The 18,493-nt window shown below is 36.9% G+C and overlaps 1 protein-coding gene across 3 annotated transcripts in view; it reads left to right on the top strand.

Moving 5' to 3' along the window:
• Positions 1–16,943, top strand: part of LOC129004343 (zinc finger protein basonuclin-2-like) — a 174,188-nt gene extending 157,245 nt beyond the window's left edge. For all 3 annotated transcript variants that reach the window (XM_054432905.1, XM_054432904.1, XM_054432903.1), the window contains 2 exons: positions 2,420–2,655; positions 13,732–16,943. In XM_054432905.1, the coding sequence (XP_054288880.1) occupies positions 2,420–2,655; positions 13,732–16,848 (3,353 nt within the window). In that variant the 3' untranslated portion in view covers positions 16,849–16,943. The remainder of the gene's footprint in view (positions 1–2,419; positions 2,656–13,731) is intronic.
• Positions 16,944–18,493: the final 1,550 nt, after the last annotated feature.

Raw genomic sequence — 18,493 nt, 5'->3', positions numbered from 1 at the left:
CATCTTTTAGTAAAAAGGTCGATGTTTTAACCACTATCTGTCTGATAGAACCTGGTCTCCTGACTCTCCGTCTACCAGGAGACTATTCAATGGTTTAAGGCCCTGGACATTCCCAGGTAGAAAGAGGGTAACGAGACAGGTTCCATCACACAGACTATACCAACTCGTCTCTTCAGACACGTTGGCTTGCGACCTCACATCGTGCAGTCCCAGGTAGACACAGTGCCAGGAGACAGGTTCCATCACACAGACTATACCAACTCGTCTCTTCAGACACGTTGGCCTGCGACCTCACACCGTACAGTCCCAGGTAGACAGTGTCAGGAGACAGGTTCCATCACACAGACTATACCAACTCGTCTCTTCAGACACGTTGGCCTGCGACCTCACACCGTGCAGTACCAGCTAGACAGAGGGTTAGGAGACAGGTTCCGTCACACAGACTATACCAACTCGTCTCTTCAGACACGTTGGCCTGCGACCTCACGCCGACTTTCGCGCAGATCGGTTTTGACAACCACAATCACAAACCGGTCCCGGTGGAAAGTAGCTCCGACCAAAGGTCGCGCCGGAATCAAAGCGATCGACTGTAACTGCGAACTGCAGCGATTCGCTTTTATGGGGAGGAGGAGCCGCTCGAATTCGGCCGGATCGCCCTCATCGCTCAGGCGGTTATTGCTAATTCGACGCTAACAGACGCTATCGCCATCGCCGACGCCGATACGATCGCGAAAACGCTGCGAAAGTGAACGTGAGCGTCGAATTTATTTCGGAAGATTTGTTTTGCATCTACGTGCTTCTGGATGATTTGCTGCGGAAGTCATGGTTGTAGCGTAGAGTGTGAGTTAAATTTTATGTTTTACGTGTTAAATTCATCGTTAAAACCCAGGAAAAGTATTAGGATCTTTATGTGGTGCGGTAGAGACCTAGATAACTTTAAAACTTTTTCATAATTTTGATCACACTAAGATTACTAATTTTGCTTCTCATTGTATTAGTTCTTTAGATCATAATTACATTTATGTTTCTTTTATCACTATGGTATGGCAAACTTTGTATCACAATACAGTACGTCGGAATTGGAAAATTCGAGCTCACATTTGACCCAAATACAGTAAACTATTTTCATCCAAAGAACAAATCGATTGACCTACAAGAATTATTAACTTTTATAACCACGTGGTAAAAAATTACACAGAATCTTCACACAAATTAAACATCTCCAGAGCAAATCTTCAAAATATTTTAATCTTCATTACTAAACCACCTTAAAACCTAGTCTAATCAACGCACACAATTAATTCTAATCAATAAACTAATCAATTGATTACGAGTAGTAAATGTTGTCCGAACTCTTCAACGCAAATGATTAATCAAGTGGATGAAGTGGTCATAACGACATTAAGGCTTCATGAATATATAAGGCGGAACCTTTGTCAAAGTGTCGTATGAAAGATTGAACAGATATCGTCTTTGTTTTGACGAACGTCCAACTGATGCGATCATTGAGTGACACCCTGTAAATATTACAAAACACTTGTCTAATACGTCGAGTGCCCTCTGTCTCTGTCACCCCTAATTTTTTCAGTGTGCTTGTGTTTCGACCAAGTGCCGTACACGCTTTTGAGGTCGTATACAGTTGGTTTTGTGTTTTATTATCAAGTTGGAAACTTATGACATTGTTTTGGTTTAAGTAGAATTAATTGCACTTGTTGGTGTAAAGGAAATAAGATAAGTCTATATATTCACATTCTACGCAATCTGACTAATTCGCAGTTTTAGACTGGGATAGCTCACTTAACTTAGATATGTTCCAACAATAATAATACTCATTCTCAACAGAAACATTAACACGAGGAAAGTTTCACAAAAATAATCCATCGATGTTTTTGACACCGTGACATCTTGCGTTACTCTATCTCTTAGTCCAATGCGTTTTTATATAAATATTTTTATGGATTTTTCATATTCATAAAAATTTCTTCCATACGAGTGAAGTTTTTTAACATTTAGTGGCGATTCACTGTTAAGAAGATTTTTTTTATGTGGAATAAAAACGCTTTTTTAGGTATGGCTGTGTATATAGTCTGTATGATGGTACCTGTCTCCTGAGCCTTCGTTTCTTGGGACTAGTCCAGGCCTTAAACTATTGGCTAGTCCCCAGGAACAGGAGACAGGTTCCATCAAACAGACTATAGTGGTAGGAGTTTCGGACCTTCGGTGCAAGATCTACCAGGTTCGATCCCCACCATATTCGAGATAGTATGAGGAACTTTAACTGCTTTCCCTTACAGTGTTGGTGTCCTGATTGAAAAAATTACACTGGTGTAGAAATTAACATAACCACGCAACCCTGTTATGAAAAAATATATTTTCCCCCTATTTTCAACCGCAAACTAACTTTTTGTTTCTGTTGCAGCTCTAGACAAGCTGGGGTTCCGCCACGTGTTCGGCCAGAGTCCTGTGGAGCCTGTACAGCCGAACGTCGCCTTTGACATCGCCTCGCTGGTCCTCTACGGGTGCCAAGCGCTCCCCATCAGACTCAAGATCCTCCTGGACAGACTCTTCAGCGTCCTGCAGCGCGAGGAGGTCCTGCAAGTGCTCCGGGGCTTCGGCTGGAGCCATGAGGACTACGCCCGAGGCTACATACTACAGGTAAACTAACCTAACTAAGTTATAGGCTGTAGGATGAACATTAATTTTTAGCATGTTTCAAGTTATTTTGAGATAAGCCGTTGACTGTTGGATAACTATAGTTAAAGGCTAAGCTGTTTGAAAGGATAATTTCCAACAGCCATTTGGTTTTTACCTCTTTTACAGGTACATTGTTTTAGCTTAACATACACATAAACAGGTAAATAACATAACCTTGAATAATTTAACGTAACGCCCACTCTAATCACCTAGCCTAAATTAAATGACATAATTACATAACTTAAAACCTAAATGAACATTGAAAAATGCTTTAGCATAGAGTTGAAACATTTGGTCAAACTGCTTACTAAAATATACTAATCCAATTAAATGTCATGTACAAAGTGAAGTTATCTTGGATTGTTCAACGTTCCTTTACCCAAACACATAACACATTGAGTAATATTTTACCATATAAAAGCCTGAAATCGGCCCGCAGTATCAATTTATTCTCTTGTATGAGAAACACAAGCTTACTGTTTATTATTTATTCTGCCTTGTTTAAACTAGAAGTGCATTATTGGTCCATTAAGTGGTATATATCGATGAAATACGATGTTAGTGCAGTGATAAAATATCGAATTGTTTTAATTTTATATCCATCACTTATGCAACATGTGTAATATTATGGATTCAAAAAACCTAACTGGCACTTTCTACAATCGTAAAAAACTTGTATAGGTCTAAATCTACTTTTCGCTGTCCAGAGAAATTCTCCTCGACATATTTTCCTGAGACAAGTCATACAATTCTTTTCTCTCGCGACAATTTCCACCGATCGCCGTCAGTTTGTCACGTCCCAATCAAATACTCCCCAGGGTCACGTAGTGTTTGGCCACGTTGGTCAAATCGAATCACCATTAGCGAAGGGGTTAAGAGCCTTGCTCCGGGGTGTTCGGTTTCCAAACGAAGCTCCGACTTCAGCACTTCACAAATTCACCACTTCACCACTTCTACTGTTACTTACAGATGTCGAGAACGTGGAATTCTCACAGTAATTTCATTCGTTTACCGTCGGATCGGTTACGTGTGAAATTTTGTTTGCAGCTCGATATAGTTGGGTGGTTTCGTTGAAATTTATCTAGTTGGGAATCGTACATGTGTTTAAAAATGTTATACGTGTTGGAAGGTGGGGAAATCGGATTCTGTTAGGTTTATAGAGCACATTATGACTTATGCTTCCAAGTTAATCACAGTTATTATTGTACTTGAACCGTGAGGTTTTAGCATGGATACGTTGTACTTGGGTGTTTTCATATCGAGGGATTAGGTTGAAAACAAACTCATGTATTTTCTAGTTGTTTGTAAATATTTGATTTCGTATACTATTTCGTGTGGAAAATTAAGAAAAATGCGTGTAGAAGCAGAGTGTACCCATATAAAGCACACAATCATCAAAATTTACGTAACCTAATTTTGTTTGATAGTTAATAACTCGCGTTTCACGTACTCAAATAATAGTAGGAAAGCAAAACTTGTATACTTCATTTATTATTTCTCACTAAGTAGATCGTTCGAGTAATTTCATTGTTTAAAATGGTTAATTTGTTTATCGTGACATATCTCAAAGCGTAAAACAATTAATTGACCATTAGGAAGACCCTAGGTAAAAAAAGTTAAAAAATAACTCCTGTAGGTGTGTGTGTGTAGGCCTACATTTTACCTACATTATATTGAAAATCTTAGATAGTTAACTCCGGATATAAAATAATTAATAAATGTTCATACACAAACCAACCACAAACAACTGTCGAAGGGCATCAAAATATTTTGACAGAAGCAAGGCGGCGCGCCGCACACTGCGGCAGGTGGGTTATGAAAAGGCAATTTATCTTGGGAACGTGGGCCATTCTTTCAAGCGATTGAGGTATAAATATAATATAATAACAGGTAGGGGAAACACGCAAAGTGACCCGGCTCGGTCACCGGGGAATTATAGGGTTCAAACGGACCAATTATGTGCTTGTCTCATTGTTGAGTGCGTGTGAGGGACACGGGGAAAGCGTCAAGTCGGGGAAACTTTGGGGTCGAGGTTGTGAATGTTTGTCTTATGTTCAGGAGTCGAAAAATGTAGGGTGCAAATACCTTCAAAGCAGCAAACCTGCAGAATAAGCTAATTTCAATCTGATGGGATTTTTGACGAAAATATGTCCTTAAACAAGTCATATTTATTCCCCATATAGAAGATTAGCGAGAACATAGGTTTGCTAATAAGGGGAAGAGCAAAAGTGTTAATTACATACTATGAACTGCCTATTGGATGTAATGTAAAATTTGTCAAATTTGATAAAAATATATACATAAACAAACTACAACAGTTCACAATTTCTCTATAAGAATAATATAGTATTTTTTTTATTTTCAGTTTTTGTATTCTCCTCATAACCTTTGATTTTAAAACAATTCTTCAATACACAAAATTGTTTGTTTTTTGGAAGATATACAATGGATATAATGATAAAAATTGGGCATTCTAAATTCAAACAGCTAATAAAAAAAACACTTTTTTGAAAAATTTCAAAACCTCAATACACCCTGTTTATACTACTCGATACTTCATACTGCGCTTATAAAATTATATTGACTACCCTTACAACGCTACCAGATCCTATCTTGTTTACTTCCCTAATATTAACTTCTAACGTTTTACCATGTTATAGCCCCGTATGGCCCTGTAGTACCTATACTTCGCTCACAATGTTTAGCTGGTTTAAGCGGAAGTCCCCTCACCACTTAATCAGCTGTTGAGCTATGGTTTTAAAGGTAACGGTGAAGTAGAGGGGGTAGATTTCTTACCCTAAAACCGCCTAAATATTGTGAACGAAGTATACTGTGTCCGCCGCACTACAGGGTGTTACGCAAGACGTTCGCATATTGTTTTCTGTCACGCCTGTAGCGGATGATCCATTGACGTATGAAGATTTCCTAGAACCGCAGGTCTGGATGTCAAACGGTGTCATTTGCCCCTGATAACCCGACAATACATAGTCCACCTCCCAATAGGGCAGCGTCAACTGTTACAACACTACAACACTTTCTGTTATCACGCAGCTGTGTCGGAAACATATTTTTTGTAATGGTGGGTCTACGTGTTACCTTATGTTAAACAGAAAAGTTAGCGATACAAATTGCTATCAAAGTAATAAAAGTTCGTAATTCATCGGCACTTTGATTGTGGAAATTGGTTAAGAAACAAGGAATTTGTCTCAATAATAATCCAAATTTCAAAAATGAAGCCCTGTATTTTTTTAAAGTGATAATGTCTTAAAAACTTGCCACTGAATGAAAGTTATACGTATCAAATTTAAAGCAAACCAAAACACAAATTGAATGGCACTTAGTAGATTTTAAAAGCGGACTGCTTAACAGTTTTTGTGTAACTATTTGTTTGCACAATGTCTACACATAATAAGGAATTGTATGTAATTTTTAAATGCTAGTACATAAGAATAACTATAAAAACCCCGTACAATATTTTCTTATTTATTTGTAAAGCAATAAGAAATTAAGTGCAAACCCATACATTGAAATTCAGACAAGTATTAAAACTGATACTTTTTTGGACAGATGAATAATTTTGAACATGATTTTACATCACTTGCAACACATACAAACAACATATGAAAACAAGGTCCAAGAAATGCAATAACCATGACAAATATAAATGTGACGTGATAAAATGATGTACTTGCTTTTATTTTGTACAAAAACATAACAAAGAACTAGTTTTCCTAATATTTTATGTTTCAAACTACACATAACATCATTATTTGTAGTAATAACTTTAACATTGTGTTAACGATATTCAACTCAATCGATAAAAAAAATCAACAGTCTTATTTAACCTGTTTAGTTTACATTTCCCACCAAATGACAAGGTTTTGTCGTGTTTTGGTGCGTCTTGGTCTTTAATAAATCATCAACTCTCCCTCGTAATCAACAAGAGCTTTATTGTTGGCTTAAATCCCGTCACAGGAAAGGATTTCGAGTGTGATAAGAGTTGATATGAATTATGTAAGGCGCGTCCCCCCCTTAGTCTTGATTAGGAATCACTAAGCCGGTGTCTCTTGGCTTTACAAGTGGAAATGGGCGAAAACAATAGAATATTGTTTTAGGTGGTAGAGCGCGGGACTTTGGTCCTGGAGGTATCCGGTTCAAATCCTGACAATCACTAATGGATTTCAACTAAGTCACTAAAAATGAAAAACGATCCTGAGCTAGAGTCCGTTCTAGGATGTGAAGGTGGGACTTAAAACCCCTTATTTTTGACGATCGGCTAGAGGTGAGAGGTTAAGGTTTTTTGTACAAGTAGATGACGAGAAATAAAATAATCTGAATGATGTATTTATGAAGGCTTTGAACAATAACAAGGATTTAGGGGACTTGATTACAATTTAAACAATATAACAAGTTTAAAATCTAAATCATTCTTATTCCTTGGTAATATTTTTCCAGGCTATAATCGAAATATGTAATATACCTACACTAAAACTAGAAAATTTACATATTAATGAGGTTGTAGCAAAATTTTCTTACTTTAAAAGCTGTACAGTACAATAGGTAGCCAATAATGTGGCATAACATGACAGTAAGTGTGAAAGTTACTTAACTTTGTCTAAAGTTGTAAGTAAACGTTGAAACTCTATTCGACACCTATGCAGACTTTATGATTAAAGTAAATACACCACGTTTACACATCTATAATTACACGTGTCTTTTGTGCTTTTAGACCAATAATAACCCAACTACAATCAAACAACCAATAGTAAATTTAAGTGAAATACACGAAGATGAAATGAAAGCAAAAATACCCATGCAAAGTATAAATACAAACAATATTTTGTTGAAATAGCTCCAAAAAGGTTATTTAACAAGAAACAAATAGGAAACAACAAAACACTTACCAATTTTAATGATGAAAATATGAGAGTATAATCAATGGAATAAAGCATGACAATCACAAATAAACAGTAACAGCAAACCGACACATAATTTATCCAAGTTTGTCAAAACCCCTTTTAACGGGTAAACGGTGGGAGTAATTGAGATATTTTATAAGTAAATCACTCAACGTTTCAATAACTTTTAACCGTAATTTTCAAAGCATTGGGGGTTGTACCGTTGTACCATTTTGTTTAATCAAAACAACCATTACGTACAACATTGAAAACAAAAACGTAAGAGAAAATCTTATTTTCCCTTGTTGTATGGGGTTTAGAGGAAAATCGTAATTAAAAATTGAAAATTTGAATAAATAAAAAAACGTTTGTGCCATAGATTCTTTTTTCTGGGTTCAGGTGGGTCCAAAAGTATATTTCCACCCAAAACTATAAAACTTGGAAGATAACGATACTTTCTCCATTTATGTATAGGGAAAGACGGTTAAAATAGTTGTTTCTCTAAAGAAAACAAAAACTTTCATATGAACCAACAACTATGTAGTCTAAAAGGCCACAATTCCTGTAGCACATTCACGTATTGTCTAGTTCCCTACCCATCACACACCCTCTCTCTCCCACATAGCCTCGGGCTTAGGTTCGCTCCAACTAGTCCAATCAGACCAAACTTGGTGGACTTAGACTCTAACTAACTCCTTCAGTGACTCCACCTTCGTTCTATCTTCTCGCGGACCTCAGGGCAAAAACGTCAAAGGTAGAAACGAAGTGTGTAAATAGCTGAGTAGGTGTGTCTTCTATAAAAGTATACAAGAGCTATGAAGATTTAGTTCTTGTTTCTCCATATTTCTAATTACACTTTGTGACTCCAATATTCAGGGTATTCATAAAAGGGGACATGTTTTATTTAGTGATTCCTTGGGTCAAAATAAAGATAAAATCAATAATAAATTTTTTTTTTCAAAATCACTTCGTTATCCAAATGTATCTGTCATTTTGTATTTTTTACATAAACATTTTTATCTTTGAGTTTTTTTCAACCGATCTTTATGAAACTTGATATGTATGTTAAGGTAGAAGAGTACCTTGTAAGAAAAAAAACTCATCTTGACTCGAGTGAAAATTTCAAAATGGAAGCCATTTAAATTGTTTAAACCAACATGTTTTTAGCTGTTTTGTTTGTAGTTTAAGTTTTAAAAATTTTATTGGCCGCCATTTTGAAATTTTTAGTCGAGTAAAGATGATTTTTTTATAACAAGGGTCTCTTTTACCTTAATATACATACCAAGTTTCAAAAAGATTGGTTGAAAAAACTCAAAGATAAAAATGTTTTAAGAAATATAAAAGGGCGTATATCTGGTTAACGAAGCGATTTTGGAAATTATTTTATTCTTGATTTTCTCTTTATTTAGACACAAGGAACCACCAGGTAAAATATGTCCTCACTTTTTTTAAACAGCCTGTATAGTTCGGCTTGAACAATGAGTTTGTCAGGAATATAGTAAATGAAGGCAACAGTGGTTTTTGTGTGTCACATACATTAAACCATCAAATCGGGTTTGCCGGACGATATTGATGAAAAGTGCTAAAAAATAGACCGTACGTAAGGTATACATATAAATATTTAAGTTAGTAATGGGTAATGCAAAGAAAATTATAATTGTAGGCCAATGAATGAGTTGTTGATTGGACTAGGTGTTGGCCAAATCCATTACTAAGCTCACGTACAATCTCAATACTATGTTGAAATTTATACCTTACACTTTTACAAATTAATATTATTCTGACTAGCATATTCTAGATACAATACTATAAACCCCGTTTTACCTATTTTAGATAGTTTTCAAAGACAATTAATTTAACATTACAGAAAATATAAAAAAATGTCGAACAAGATATTTTGGTTTGCAACAAGGCATGACTTACAACACTGGACAATTGACCGAAAAATAATCTTCCAAGGCTAAGATGGTTTAAACCACACATTTATCACATACGAGAGGATTCTCCCGCCACTTTGTCATCCGGCGGTATTTGGCGGGAATGACAGTGGCAGAGATAACATTGTTATCAGCTAAAGTACCCCCCAGGCGGGGCGCTCAGCCTCTTTATAATCTTTATTTATAGACACCGCTGTTACCGGCGAGCCTGCGATGAGTAAAGTGTCGGCTACTTTAAAACTTCAAAAACTATTATTAAAAAAAAAAAATCTAAGTAAAAAAGGTCGAAAATATGTACCACCTTCTAGGTGATTTTCTAGTGTTGATTTGTTATGTGTCTTAGAAGTATTGCCATATTGACCCTTTATATTTTTTTCGTGCACAACTTGCTATTTTTTCCTAATCTCCATTTCACACAAAATCTTATTGCATTCAGCAATTCAACATTGTATTGTCAGTCAAACCTGTAAAACGCACTCAACAAGACAAAAGCGTTCAAAAACACTATAATCCCAAACAGACTCCTAATCGTCGAAAATTAAATTGAAACCCAAGGTTGGAAACCAAAGCCCCGGGGCCGACCGCAATTAAACAAACAGGTATAAATTGTCAATTACAGCCCAGACGGGAAAAACTAATGACACAAAATGCACACTTAGCAACGCTGTGAATTCATTAAAAAAGGGTCGCCGGGTAAAATCACATTTTAAACGGATTAATGGGTCCGGCCCGGTAATCTAGGGACGGAAGATCGTCTGGTGTGCGTTTGTACGGCAATTACATCGGTAGCGTAGATCGCCGTTTTGTCAAATACTGTAATCTAGGAATCGTGAGCGTTTAAACCATTAGTTTAGGAATCTGGCGGACAAAAAAATAAATTCCCGGTCCAACCCCCTCGGAATGGTCACGTGGTCTAGTGGCAAGATGGCGGCCGGCAGAGGTTCAGTACGCGTTCGGATGTCGTCATGGAACCACTGCCGCTGTTTCTCTATCGGGTATGTTGGCAACAATGGTTACGTTTAGTGCAACAATGGTTATGTTGTGTTTACCATACTGCCATTGTTGATATTATTGTTTATTTTAATTGTTGTGTAATGGTTTTTGAAAACAATTGTGAGATTTTTGTTGTTTTCTAGTTAATTATCACTTTTAGGTTAGTTAGTACAGTGCGAGTAAATATTTGTTTTCTTTTTTGCGGAAGGTTATTTGGATAGATTATTTACATACTACATCTCAGCAGTAGATTTTTATATAAATATAGTATCATCATTTACTTGGTGTGGATATTGAATTGTTAATGTCTATACTGTAAAACTCTTTGTCGTGGCTTTACTAATTTATATATTTCACTCCACGCAATACAATATGTTGTGCTCTTGATATTTTAACAATCGTTAATATTATTTGTAATCAAACGTAACATACTCAATTACATTTTTTTTCATAAAGAGGTTAAACAATATTCCTTTCATAATTAAAAGCTACTAAAATATACACTGCAATTATTGCCTACAGCTATTGTTTTAATTACTTCTTGTTTAGATGTTTTTGAGAATTTATTGATGAGCTAAGGTGTAATGGTCGAATATAATTTAAAAGTTCATAAAATAAGGAATCCTTTTCATTTAGATTCGATAGTTTTAAGCAAACAATTATTTTAGTCTGCAAATACTGTTTTCATTATTGAGGTTTTGCATTGCGTCGTTTCAGCGAATTGGTTTTACTGATAAACATTTAGTGCAAGGGATTTGTCGTGTTTTTTTTTTTCTCAAAAATCTGAAGCAAGCTTTGTGATTGTTTCGTGTTGCCCGAAGTGCGTTGGTTGATAACGACTACGCATTAAGTTACAGTATATACTTTATTCTTCAGAGACAATACTAGATAAAAAGTAGCAGTATGCACCTATTTAATCTAAAAGTAATTAAATGTTAGTAAATTTGCCTATGAATAAAAATAAGACGTAAGCTCTAAAACGCTGTCGAATATGAATTAGAATATGCTTTTAAACACTTTTTTCACCTAAAATAATGATAAATCTAGTCTACTTAAATCTTAATTAGTTAAATTCATTCAGTATTAATCAAAAATTGGGTGAAAACATGTAGTTTTACGTGGGTATAGAATAATAACGTTTAAAACTCCTAGCTTGGTAGATTTAAATTCAGCACCAATACACATTTATACGATACATCGTATATGAACTACTTACTGTACATAGATGTATTTATACATTGATATAATTGAGTCCAATATTAAACAATACACGATACTCACTTTTTCTACTATCTTCAGTAGGTTCTGAGTCAACACGTTTAATACAGTTTCTCTCCAAAAAAATAACTATAATTACCATATAATCGTAACGTACTATGCATAGCCGTGTATTAAAAACCTAAATATATCATTGACTGTTACTTTGCTAATACTTCTAAATTTAAAAGGTATTTGTTTCATTTTATTTTGTTAACAAACATAATATTGAAATTAACTTAAGATTGTTTTGTTGATAATTAATTTTGTCACGTTCGTGATACAGGTATTTATCGTTCATATGATATCAAATAATTGAATCGCGTATATCGATGACGAAAATCGGAGATAAATTAAATTGAGCTTTGTTTATGTTTTTGTATTGTAGGGTGAAATTTCTTCGAGTTCTCTTTTGTTTTTATAGCACACGATACAAAATATTTCAACAAATTATATAACAGTATAGTTTTGGTTAAAATCGGTTTTATGAAATCCATACGAGTTGGATATTCCTCATTCAAGTCGTAGGGCTAAAGGTCTGGGAAAGATAACTTCATGAAGATAACGTGGTCGTAACTACTTTTTACTGTTGGGGAAAATAATATAATTTATTGTTGTTATTAATTTGTAAGAGTTGTTGTTTAAGAAATAAAACTTGGAAAACTCAATTTTATATCACTGATAAATAAAATCTTTGATTTCAAAATTTTCCTTGACATCAATTTAACATTTTTAACTTTTAAATAGCAATTTTTAAGACTCTTCATTATATATGTACACTGGGTAAGCCTATAGCGCCTACACAGCGATTTTCTATGTGTAAATACAACAACGGTACTTAAGAATGGATCTATTAACCTAATAGTAGTCTTATTAGTCTTCATTCCTTTTTAACCTACATTATTTGTTTACAATATCATAGACTAAGTTTTATTACCGTACTGATAACCAAATCGTAAAAAAATGTGACTTGCCTACTATCATTGACTTTATATCTCTCTACTATTCCCAATTACTCGTATTACACGTTTATTGTAAAAGGTACAATTACAGCCAACGGTACAAGTATAAGCAAAATGTAAACACATCATGTATATATTTATAATTATTAAATTTATGCTTTTGATTATTTACGAACTTTTCTAAACATATTCAATTCGTCAAAGAAACAGTTACTCATATGTTTAGTCATGTGTGTAATAAAATAATTTACAGTTCAACTCTATATTTACGGTAGTAACTATACCATCAAATGACAAGTTAAACTAAAGAAAAGGAAATTAAATTATTGATTAAAAAAAAAACTGATTTAGTTCCCACAATCACCTGGTTGAGTCAGAAATCATCTTTCAATTCTGAAATTATTGTTTTTATTTTGTATTTTTTAATTCTGTCACATAAGGATATCATATTGTACAATGTAATATCGCATGATTTCTTACAATGTGAAGCTCTTATAAAAGAATGAATTAATTACCTATTAATATTAAATTAAAATGGTTAAAACAATGCCTAGCGTATTACAAATATAGATTTAAGTTATTAAAACAATATGTAACAATATTAGTGGGAAAATAACTCATTACCATAAAGTGCAAAATGTCTCCCAGTTCCCATCTATATCAATATCCTATTTATCTATATCTTGGACTGTTTGCCTCTTTACAGCCAAGCATGTTTTAGTACAATACCAATTGTTATGCAAAAGTATCTTAGGTGTTTCAGATTAATTTCGTACTCATCAACTGGTATTTTTTTATTAAAATGATTTTTTATTAATTTATGTATAACAAATATTGGATTAGACCTTGCTTTCATGCACAGGTCGGACCCTTGTTGGATTTTTATTAATTATCACGTTATAGTGTAAGACCATGGATTTATTGATTTAATATTGATTGTTTTGGTTTTGGTTTTGCTTCTCGTCTGACCTCGGTGTTGTGTTGTTGCAGGAGCCTCACGGCGCTGTCCTAGACCGCTGGAACATCTGCAGTCCTGAGGAGGAACCTCTAGTTCTGCAACAGTTCCTCAGGTTCGGCGAGACAAGGGCGATCACCCAGCAGCTACTACTCCACAGCTCTGGACTGCCCAGGATAGAGTCAGACATCAAGAAGTTCATAGAGCGAGCAGCAGGAAGACCTTTCCCAACGAAGGAGGACGACAGGAACTCTAGGATATCCATCAAACCTATCCAGCAACTCCAGCAGCCTCCTAGGAGAGGGTTGTCTCCTCCTGGACAGAATCATCCGATGGGTCACCAGATAGGTGCTAGACCACCACCGCCACCGGTTTCGCCACAGAAGCCAATGAACTTTCTGAAGCTTCCACCTACCGGGTTGACTTGTACACCGGCGACCACTAGTAATGGGCCTGTGACGTCATCTCCCCCCAGCAGTATCAGCAGCAGTCCTCTCAGTGTGTCCCCGCTCAATAGACTCCAGAGTATGCAGCCCTTTGATTTCCGGAAGATCGCTTCAGGTGCGTCGTCCATGCCCGTGAAGAACAGTCCGGAAAGAAGAAGAGCATCGGAGAATTCAGAGCCTAGTCCTCCTGGGTTGATGAATCTTTGTGTGACGAGTCCTAACCCTGTTTGTCCTCCCCCTCCTCCACCCCCTATCCCGGCCACGAGCACTGCCATGTCTATATACCAGCCCCATCGGTCTCCATCCATCGATCGCCCGGGAAGCAGTGAGTTCGGGTCGGACGATGATGACGACGATGAAGAAAACTCTCACTCCGCTCTTAACTTAAGCCGAGACGCTGCCCCCAGGATGCCCAGGCCACACAGACCTCAGCATATGAGAAAGACCGCCACACCCATGAAGCGACAGTGGGGCTCTACGCCTTTACCTTTGAATTTGGGAACTCAACTAATAAACCCTGCCACAGGGAAGAAGAGAGTGCAGTGCAATGTATGTCTGAAAACCTTCTGTGACAAAGGTGCCCTGAAAATCCACTTTTCAGCTGTACATCTACGAGAAATGCACAAATGTACTGTGGAGGGGTGCAACATGATGTTCAGTTCCAGAAGGTCAAGGAATAGGCATAGTGCGAACCCCAATCCGAAACTGCATTCACCGCATTTGAGAAGGAAGATCTCTCCTCACGACGGTAGAAGCGCTCAATCGCATCCTATCCTAATACCTCCCATTCCACCAGGAGCTTTAAACCCCCTTACCTTCGGAACATTTCCCCTGCTTCCCCCGACTCCGGACATGAGGCATCAGCAAGCTGTTCTTGACTTGAAACAAAGTTTAGACCTGAGTCTTCACAGGCAAGAGGAACAGAGAAGGTACGAGAACTCCTCTTCTGACCATATGGACGACTACATGATGGACGATGACGATGAAGAAGGCATTGTGGTAGTGGGAAACGGGGACGATGATGACGACGGAGACTCTGAAACGCAAAATGGAGACAAACATTATGAAGAAAAATCAAAAAGGTTCAAGCTATCTGAGTCAGACATGGACATGGACGAAGACGTTAGCAACATGGACAGCAACGAAGATTCTTTAAGTGTTGTCGATTCACAAAGTGTCAAAGAGGAAAACACAGAAACCCCAGGTGAAAATACTGCAACGTATGCAAAAGCTGTAAGAAAAAGAAAGAACCAAAATCCTACTAAATGTGCTGTGGCGTCTAGGATCGCTGATGAAGATGGTATGACTGACGAGGAATATTCAAACGATGTTTTTCAGGCAGGAAAAAAGGAAGACATGAACAGGTTGCAGCAAGGCGGTGATGAAAAAAACGTCGAAAGTAGTGATCAGCCACAAGACTTATCAGAAAAGGAACCTACAGAAGATAAACCAATAACATTTACTGAAAGGAAGAGTCCTGCTCAATCTGAAGGCCACAATGCAGAAAAAGAGGTAGAAGAAGAGCCTTCAAAAAACGATTTATTAAAAAATTCTGAAAACAACGACCGCAGTCGAAGAAATAGTCCAGACAACATAAGAGGTGATAATGAACTGAATGGCAACGAAAATAACAACATCCCTATTCAAGATTTAAAGCACGATAAATCGGACGAGCTTTCTAAATCCCCAAATTTAAGAAAACCAGAAGATCAACTCGATTCTTCAAATGCTCTACGTCAGCTTGAAAACCTCTCACAGGGAAACTTTGGTGAAATAAACACAACTAGACAACACGATTCGTTCCCTTTGAATTACATGATGAATCAGGACCCTCCAAGTCCAGCAAGATCACACTCGTCCTCCGGAAGTTCTGGGGACTGCGCTTCAGAAGACAACGGAGACGGAGTCTACGGCCACTTCCAAGACGGAACTTTCATCAGTACCATGGACGTTCCCATAGACAAGGACAACCCGCGTATGTGCACAGCTTGCGGTAAAATGTTCCAGAACCATTTCGGAGTGAAGACGCACTACCAGAACGTCCATTTAAAACTGATGCACAAATGCACCGTGGAAGGATGCAACGCAGCTTTCCCTTCGAAAAGAAGTAGAGATAGACACAGTGCGAATCTCAACCTTCACAGAAAACTACTATCCACATCTTTAACCGATAAAGGGTCTTTGTTCCTAGAAAACTCACCGTTCTCTTCAATCGCCGCTAATACAGCGCTTCACAACGAATTCCTCTCTCGTTTCTATGGAGATCCGCAGTCGATGCCTCTCCCACCACATCTTCCTCCTCCAGGAATGATGAATGGGGATCGACTTCCTCCGCATCCTCCTATGTTCCTACCTCCCCTAGGAGGTCTCCCCGGGTTTCCCGGGATGAACAACTTCTCCCACCTCTCACAACCTCTTCACAATGTCAACGGCCACTCCTCCGGGTCAGCGTCACCAGCCTCCCCGGCGTCTTCTCCGACATCACACAACGACGACGAGCTTCCTCCGCCGGACAGAGACGGCCTCCTCCCCTGCCGCTTCTGCCACCAACCCCTGTCCGACGCCACCGCTCTCTATGAGCACTACGAGCAACTTCACGCGTCGGAGATGTTCCGGTGTTCCCACTCCGGGTGTTCCAGGATGTTCACTTCCAGGAGGAAGAGGGATTCCCACTCAGAGACGGACCATCAGGCTGCCTCGTCGTGACCTCCCCCTCTACATCACCCCCCACCCCTCTGGTGGTAGTGCCAATCCTTCGCTATAGTGACGGGGTGGTCGATGAAGACCGATAGTTCTGTGAATGGTGTTAAACAATGTTCTATTTAATCAGTACGCCTCATAGAAATGCAATCGGTTAATCAATTAATTAGCAAATTATATCCATTTATATTCATAAAATTAGATTGCTGCCGTAATTTTTTTTAATACCCAGTGTATGATAAGCATTTTCTAAATTTATATAGAACTGCAATAACAAAAGTAAAAAAATATAAATATTCTGTAAACTTAAGTTTTAACCGTTTCAAATATACGATAGAGTCTATCGACCATCCCGTCCTGTTCGCCTCAGTTCCTTCGTGTATTTATTGTTAGTCTACGTATCATAATCAAAATCGTTATTAGATAGTCGCTTCTCAGTGATCGTATTGTCACCAAATTTTGTAATAATTGTAAAATACTCGCGTGTATAAAACTGACGAGTTCCCTTTTTTATCGTTGGTGCAATAATTCGAGCGGCAGACTTGAGTCCATTGCGTAGTGAGTGTTTTGGACGATGTAGCATATGTGTTTGTATACGAATAGTGTAGTTGGATTGTACTTAAACCACCGTGACACCCAGTGCGATTCACTGAGTATTCGATATGAATTCGATTAATCGAATGAGTACCCGGTGTAGCCGATTACTCAGTGAATCGCACACTCCTTCCTTACATCGGTTCTACTGTGATTAAACTGTGTATATTTACCGTTTACTATTAGTTGTATGTTTTTACTTCGATAAGATATGCGTAATGGAGATTCTCCTCAACTCCATGAGAAGGCCGCTGAGTGTAGTTTGTATAGCTTTGGACCTGTTTCGGCTGTCTTCTCATGGACAAACGGTTTTCATCTGTAACTATTGTATGATTGTGATTTTTATCTGAACAAGTTAATTAGTAAATATTGCTGTAAATGTTGACTTTCTATGTGTATATGATATTATTTAACTACCGCCAACTGTATGAAAAAAAGCTAATTAATTATACGTTGGCTGTTTAACTTTACTGTTCATTCAGGGCTTTAACTTCAGCTTTCTTGTAAAATTTTACTCGACTTTTTTTGTTTGTTTGTTTTTTTGGTCCATTTGAAATGGACATTCGAATACTTAAAAAATGTTTTTTTGTAAATTTGATAATTTATTGAAGGAAAAGTTTCTTAAACATAAAAAATATATATTAGATTACCATATGCCTACATATTGTGTTTTGATCTAAAATATTACTTTATACATTTTTGGTAAAAACTATTTCAAATTTGATATTGTATATAAGGTATTAAACATAAATCTATGTACAATAAATGTTTGTTGAATTTGGTACAAGTTAATTTTTATGATGTTGGCAACACTTGCTTGAAATCTTCATTGTTTTATCATAAATGTAAATTATTGTTTACAGCTCTTATGACTTTCGCGTAGCTTGATATAAAACTATTTTTACCAATTTTACTTTATAAATTGACGACTCTAAAAATGTATTACTAGTCTATACAAAAACTTATTGTAACTTAATAACCTATTTCATGCATTGTAAAAAAAGAAAGAGTGAGAGAGTGAATGATGTATTTTGTTTCTATGATCTCCAATGTGTAA

The sequence above is a fragment of the Macrosteles quadrilineatus genome, unplaced genomic scaffold, assembly GCF_028750875.1.
Source record: "Macrosteles quadrilineatus isolate MER2022 unplaced genomic scaffold, UCM_ALF_1.0 Scaffold_9__3_contigs__length_116548681, whole genome shotgun sequence".
Classification (NCBI taxonomy): Eukaryota; Metazoa; Arthropoda; class Insecta; order Hemiptera; family Cicadellidae; genus Macrosteles; species Macrosteles quadrilineatus.
The sequence above is the reverse complement of the archived record's forward strand: the minus strand, read 5'-3'. Positions and strand labels throughout refer to the sequence as shown.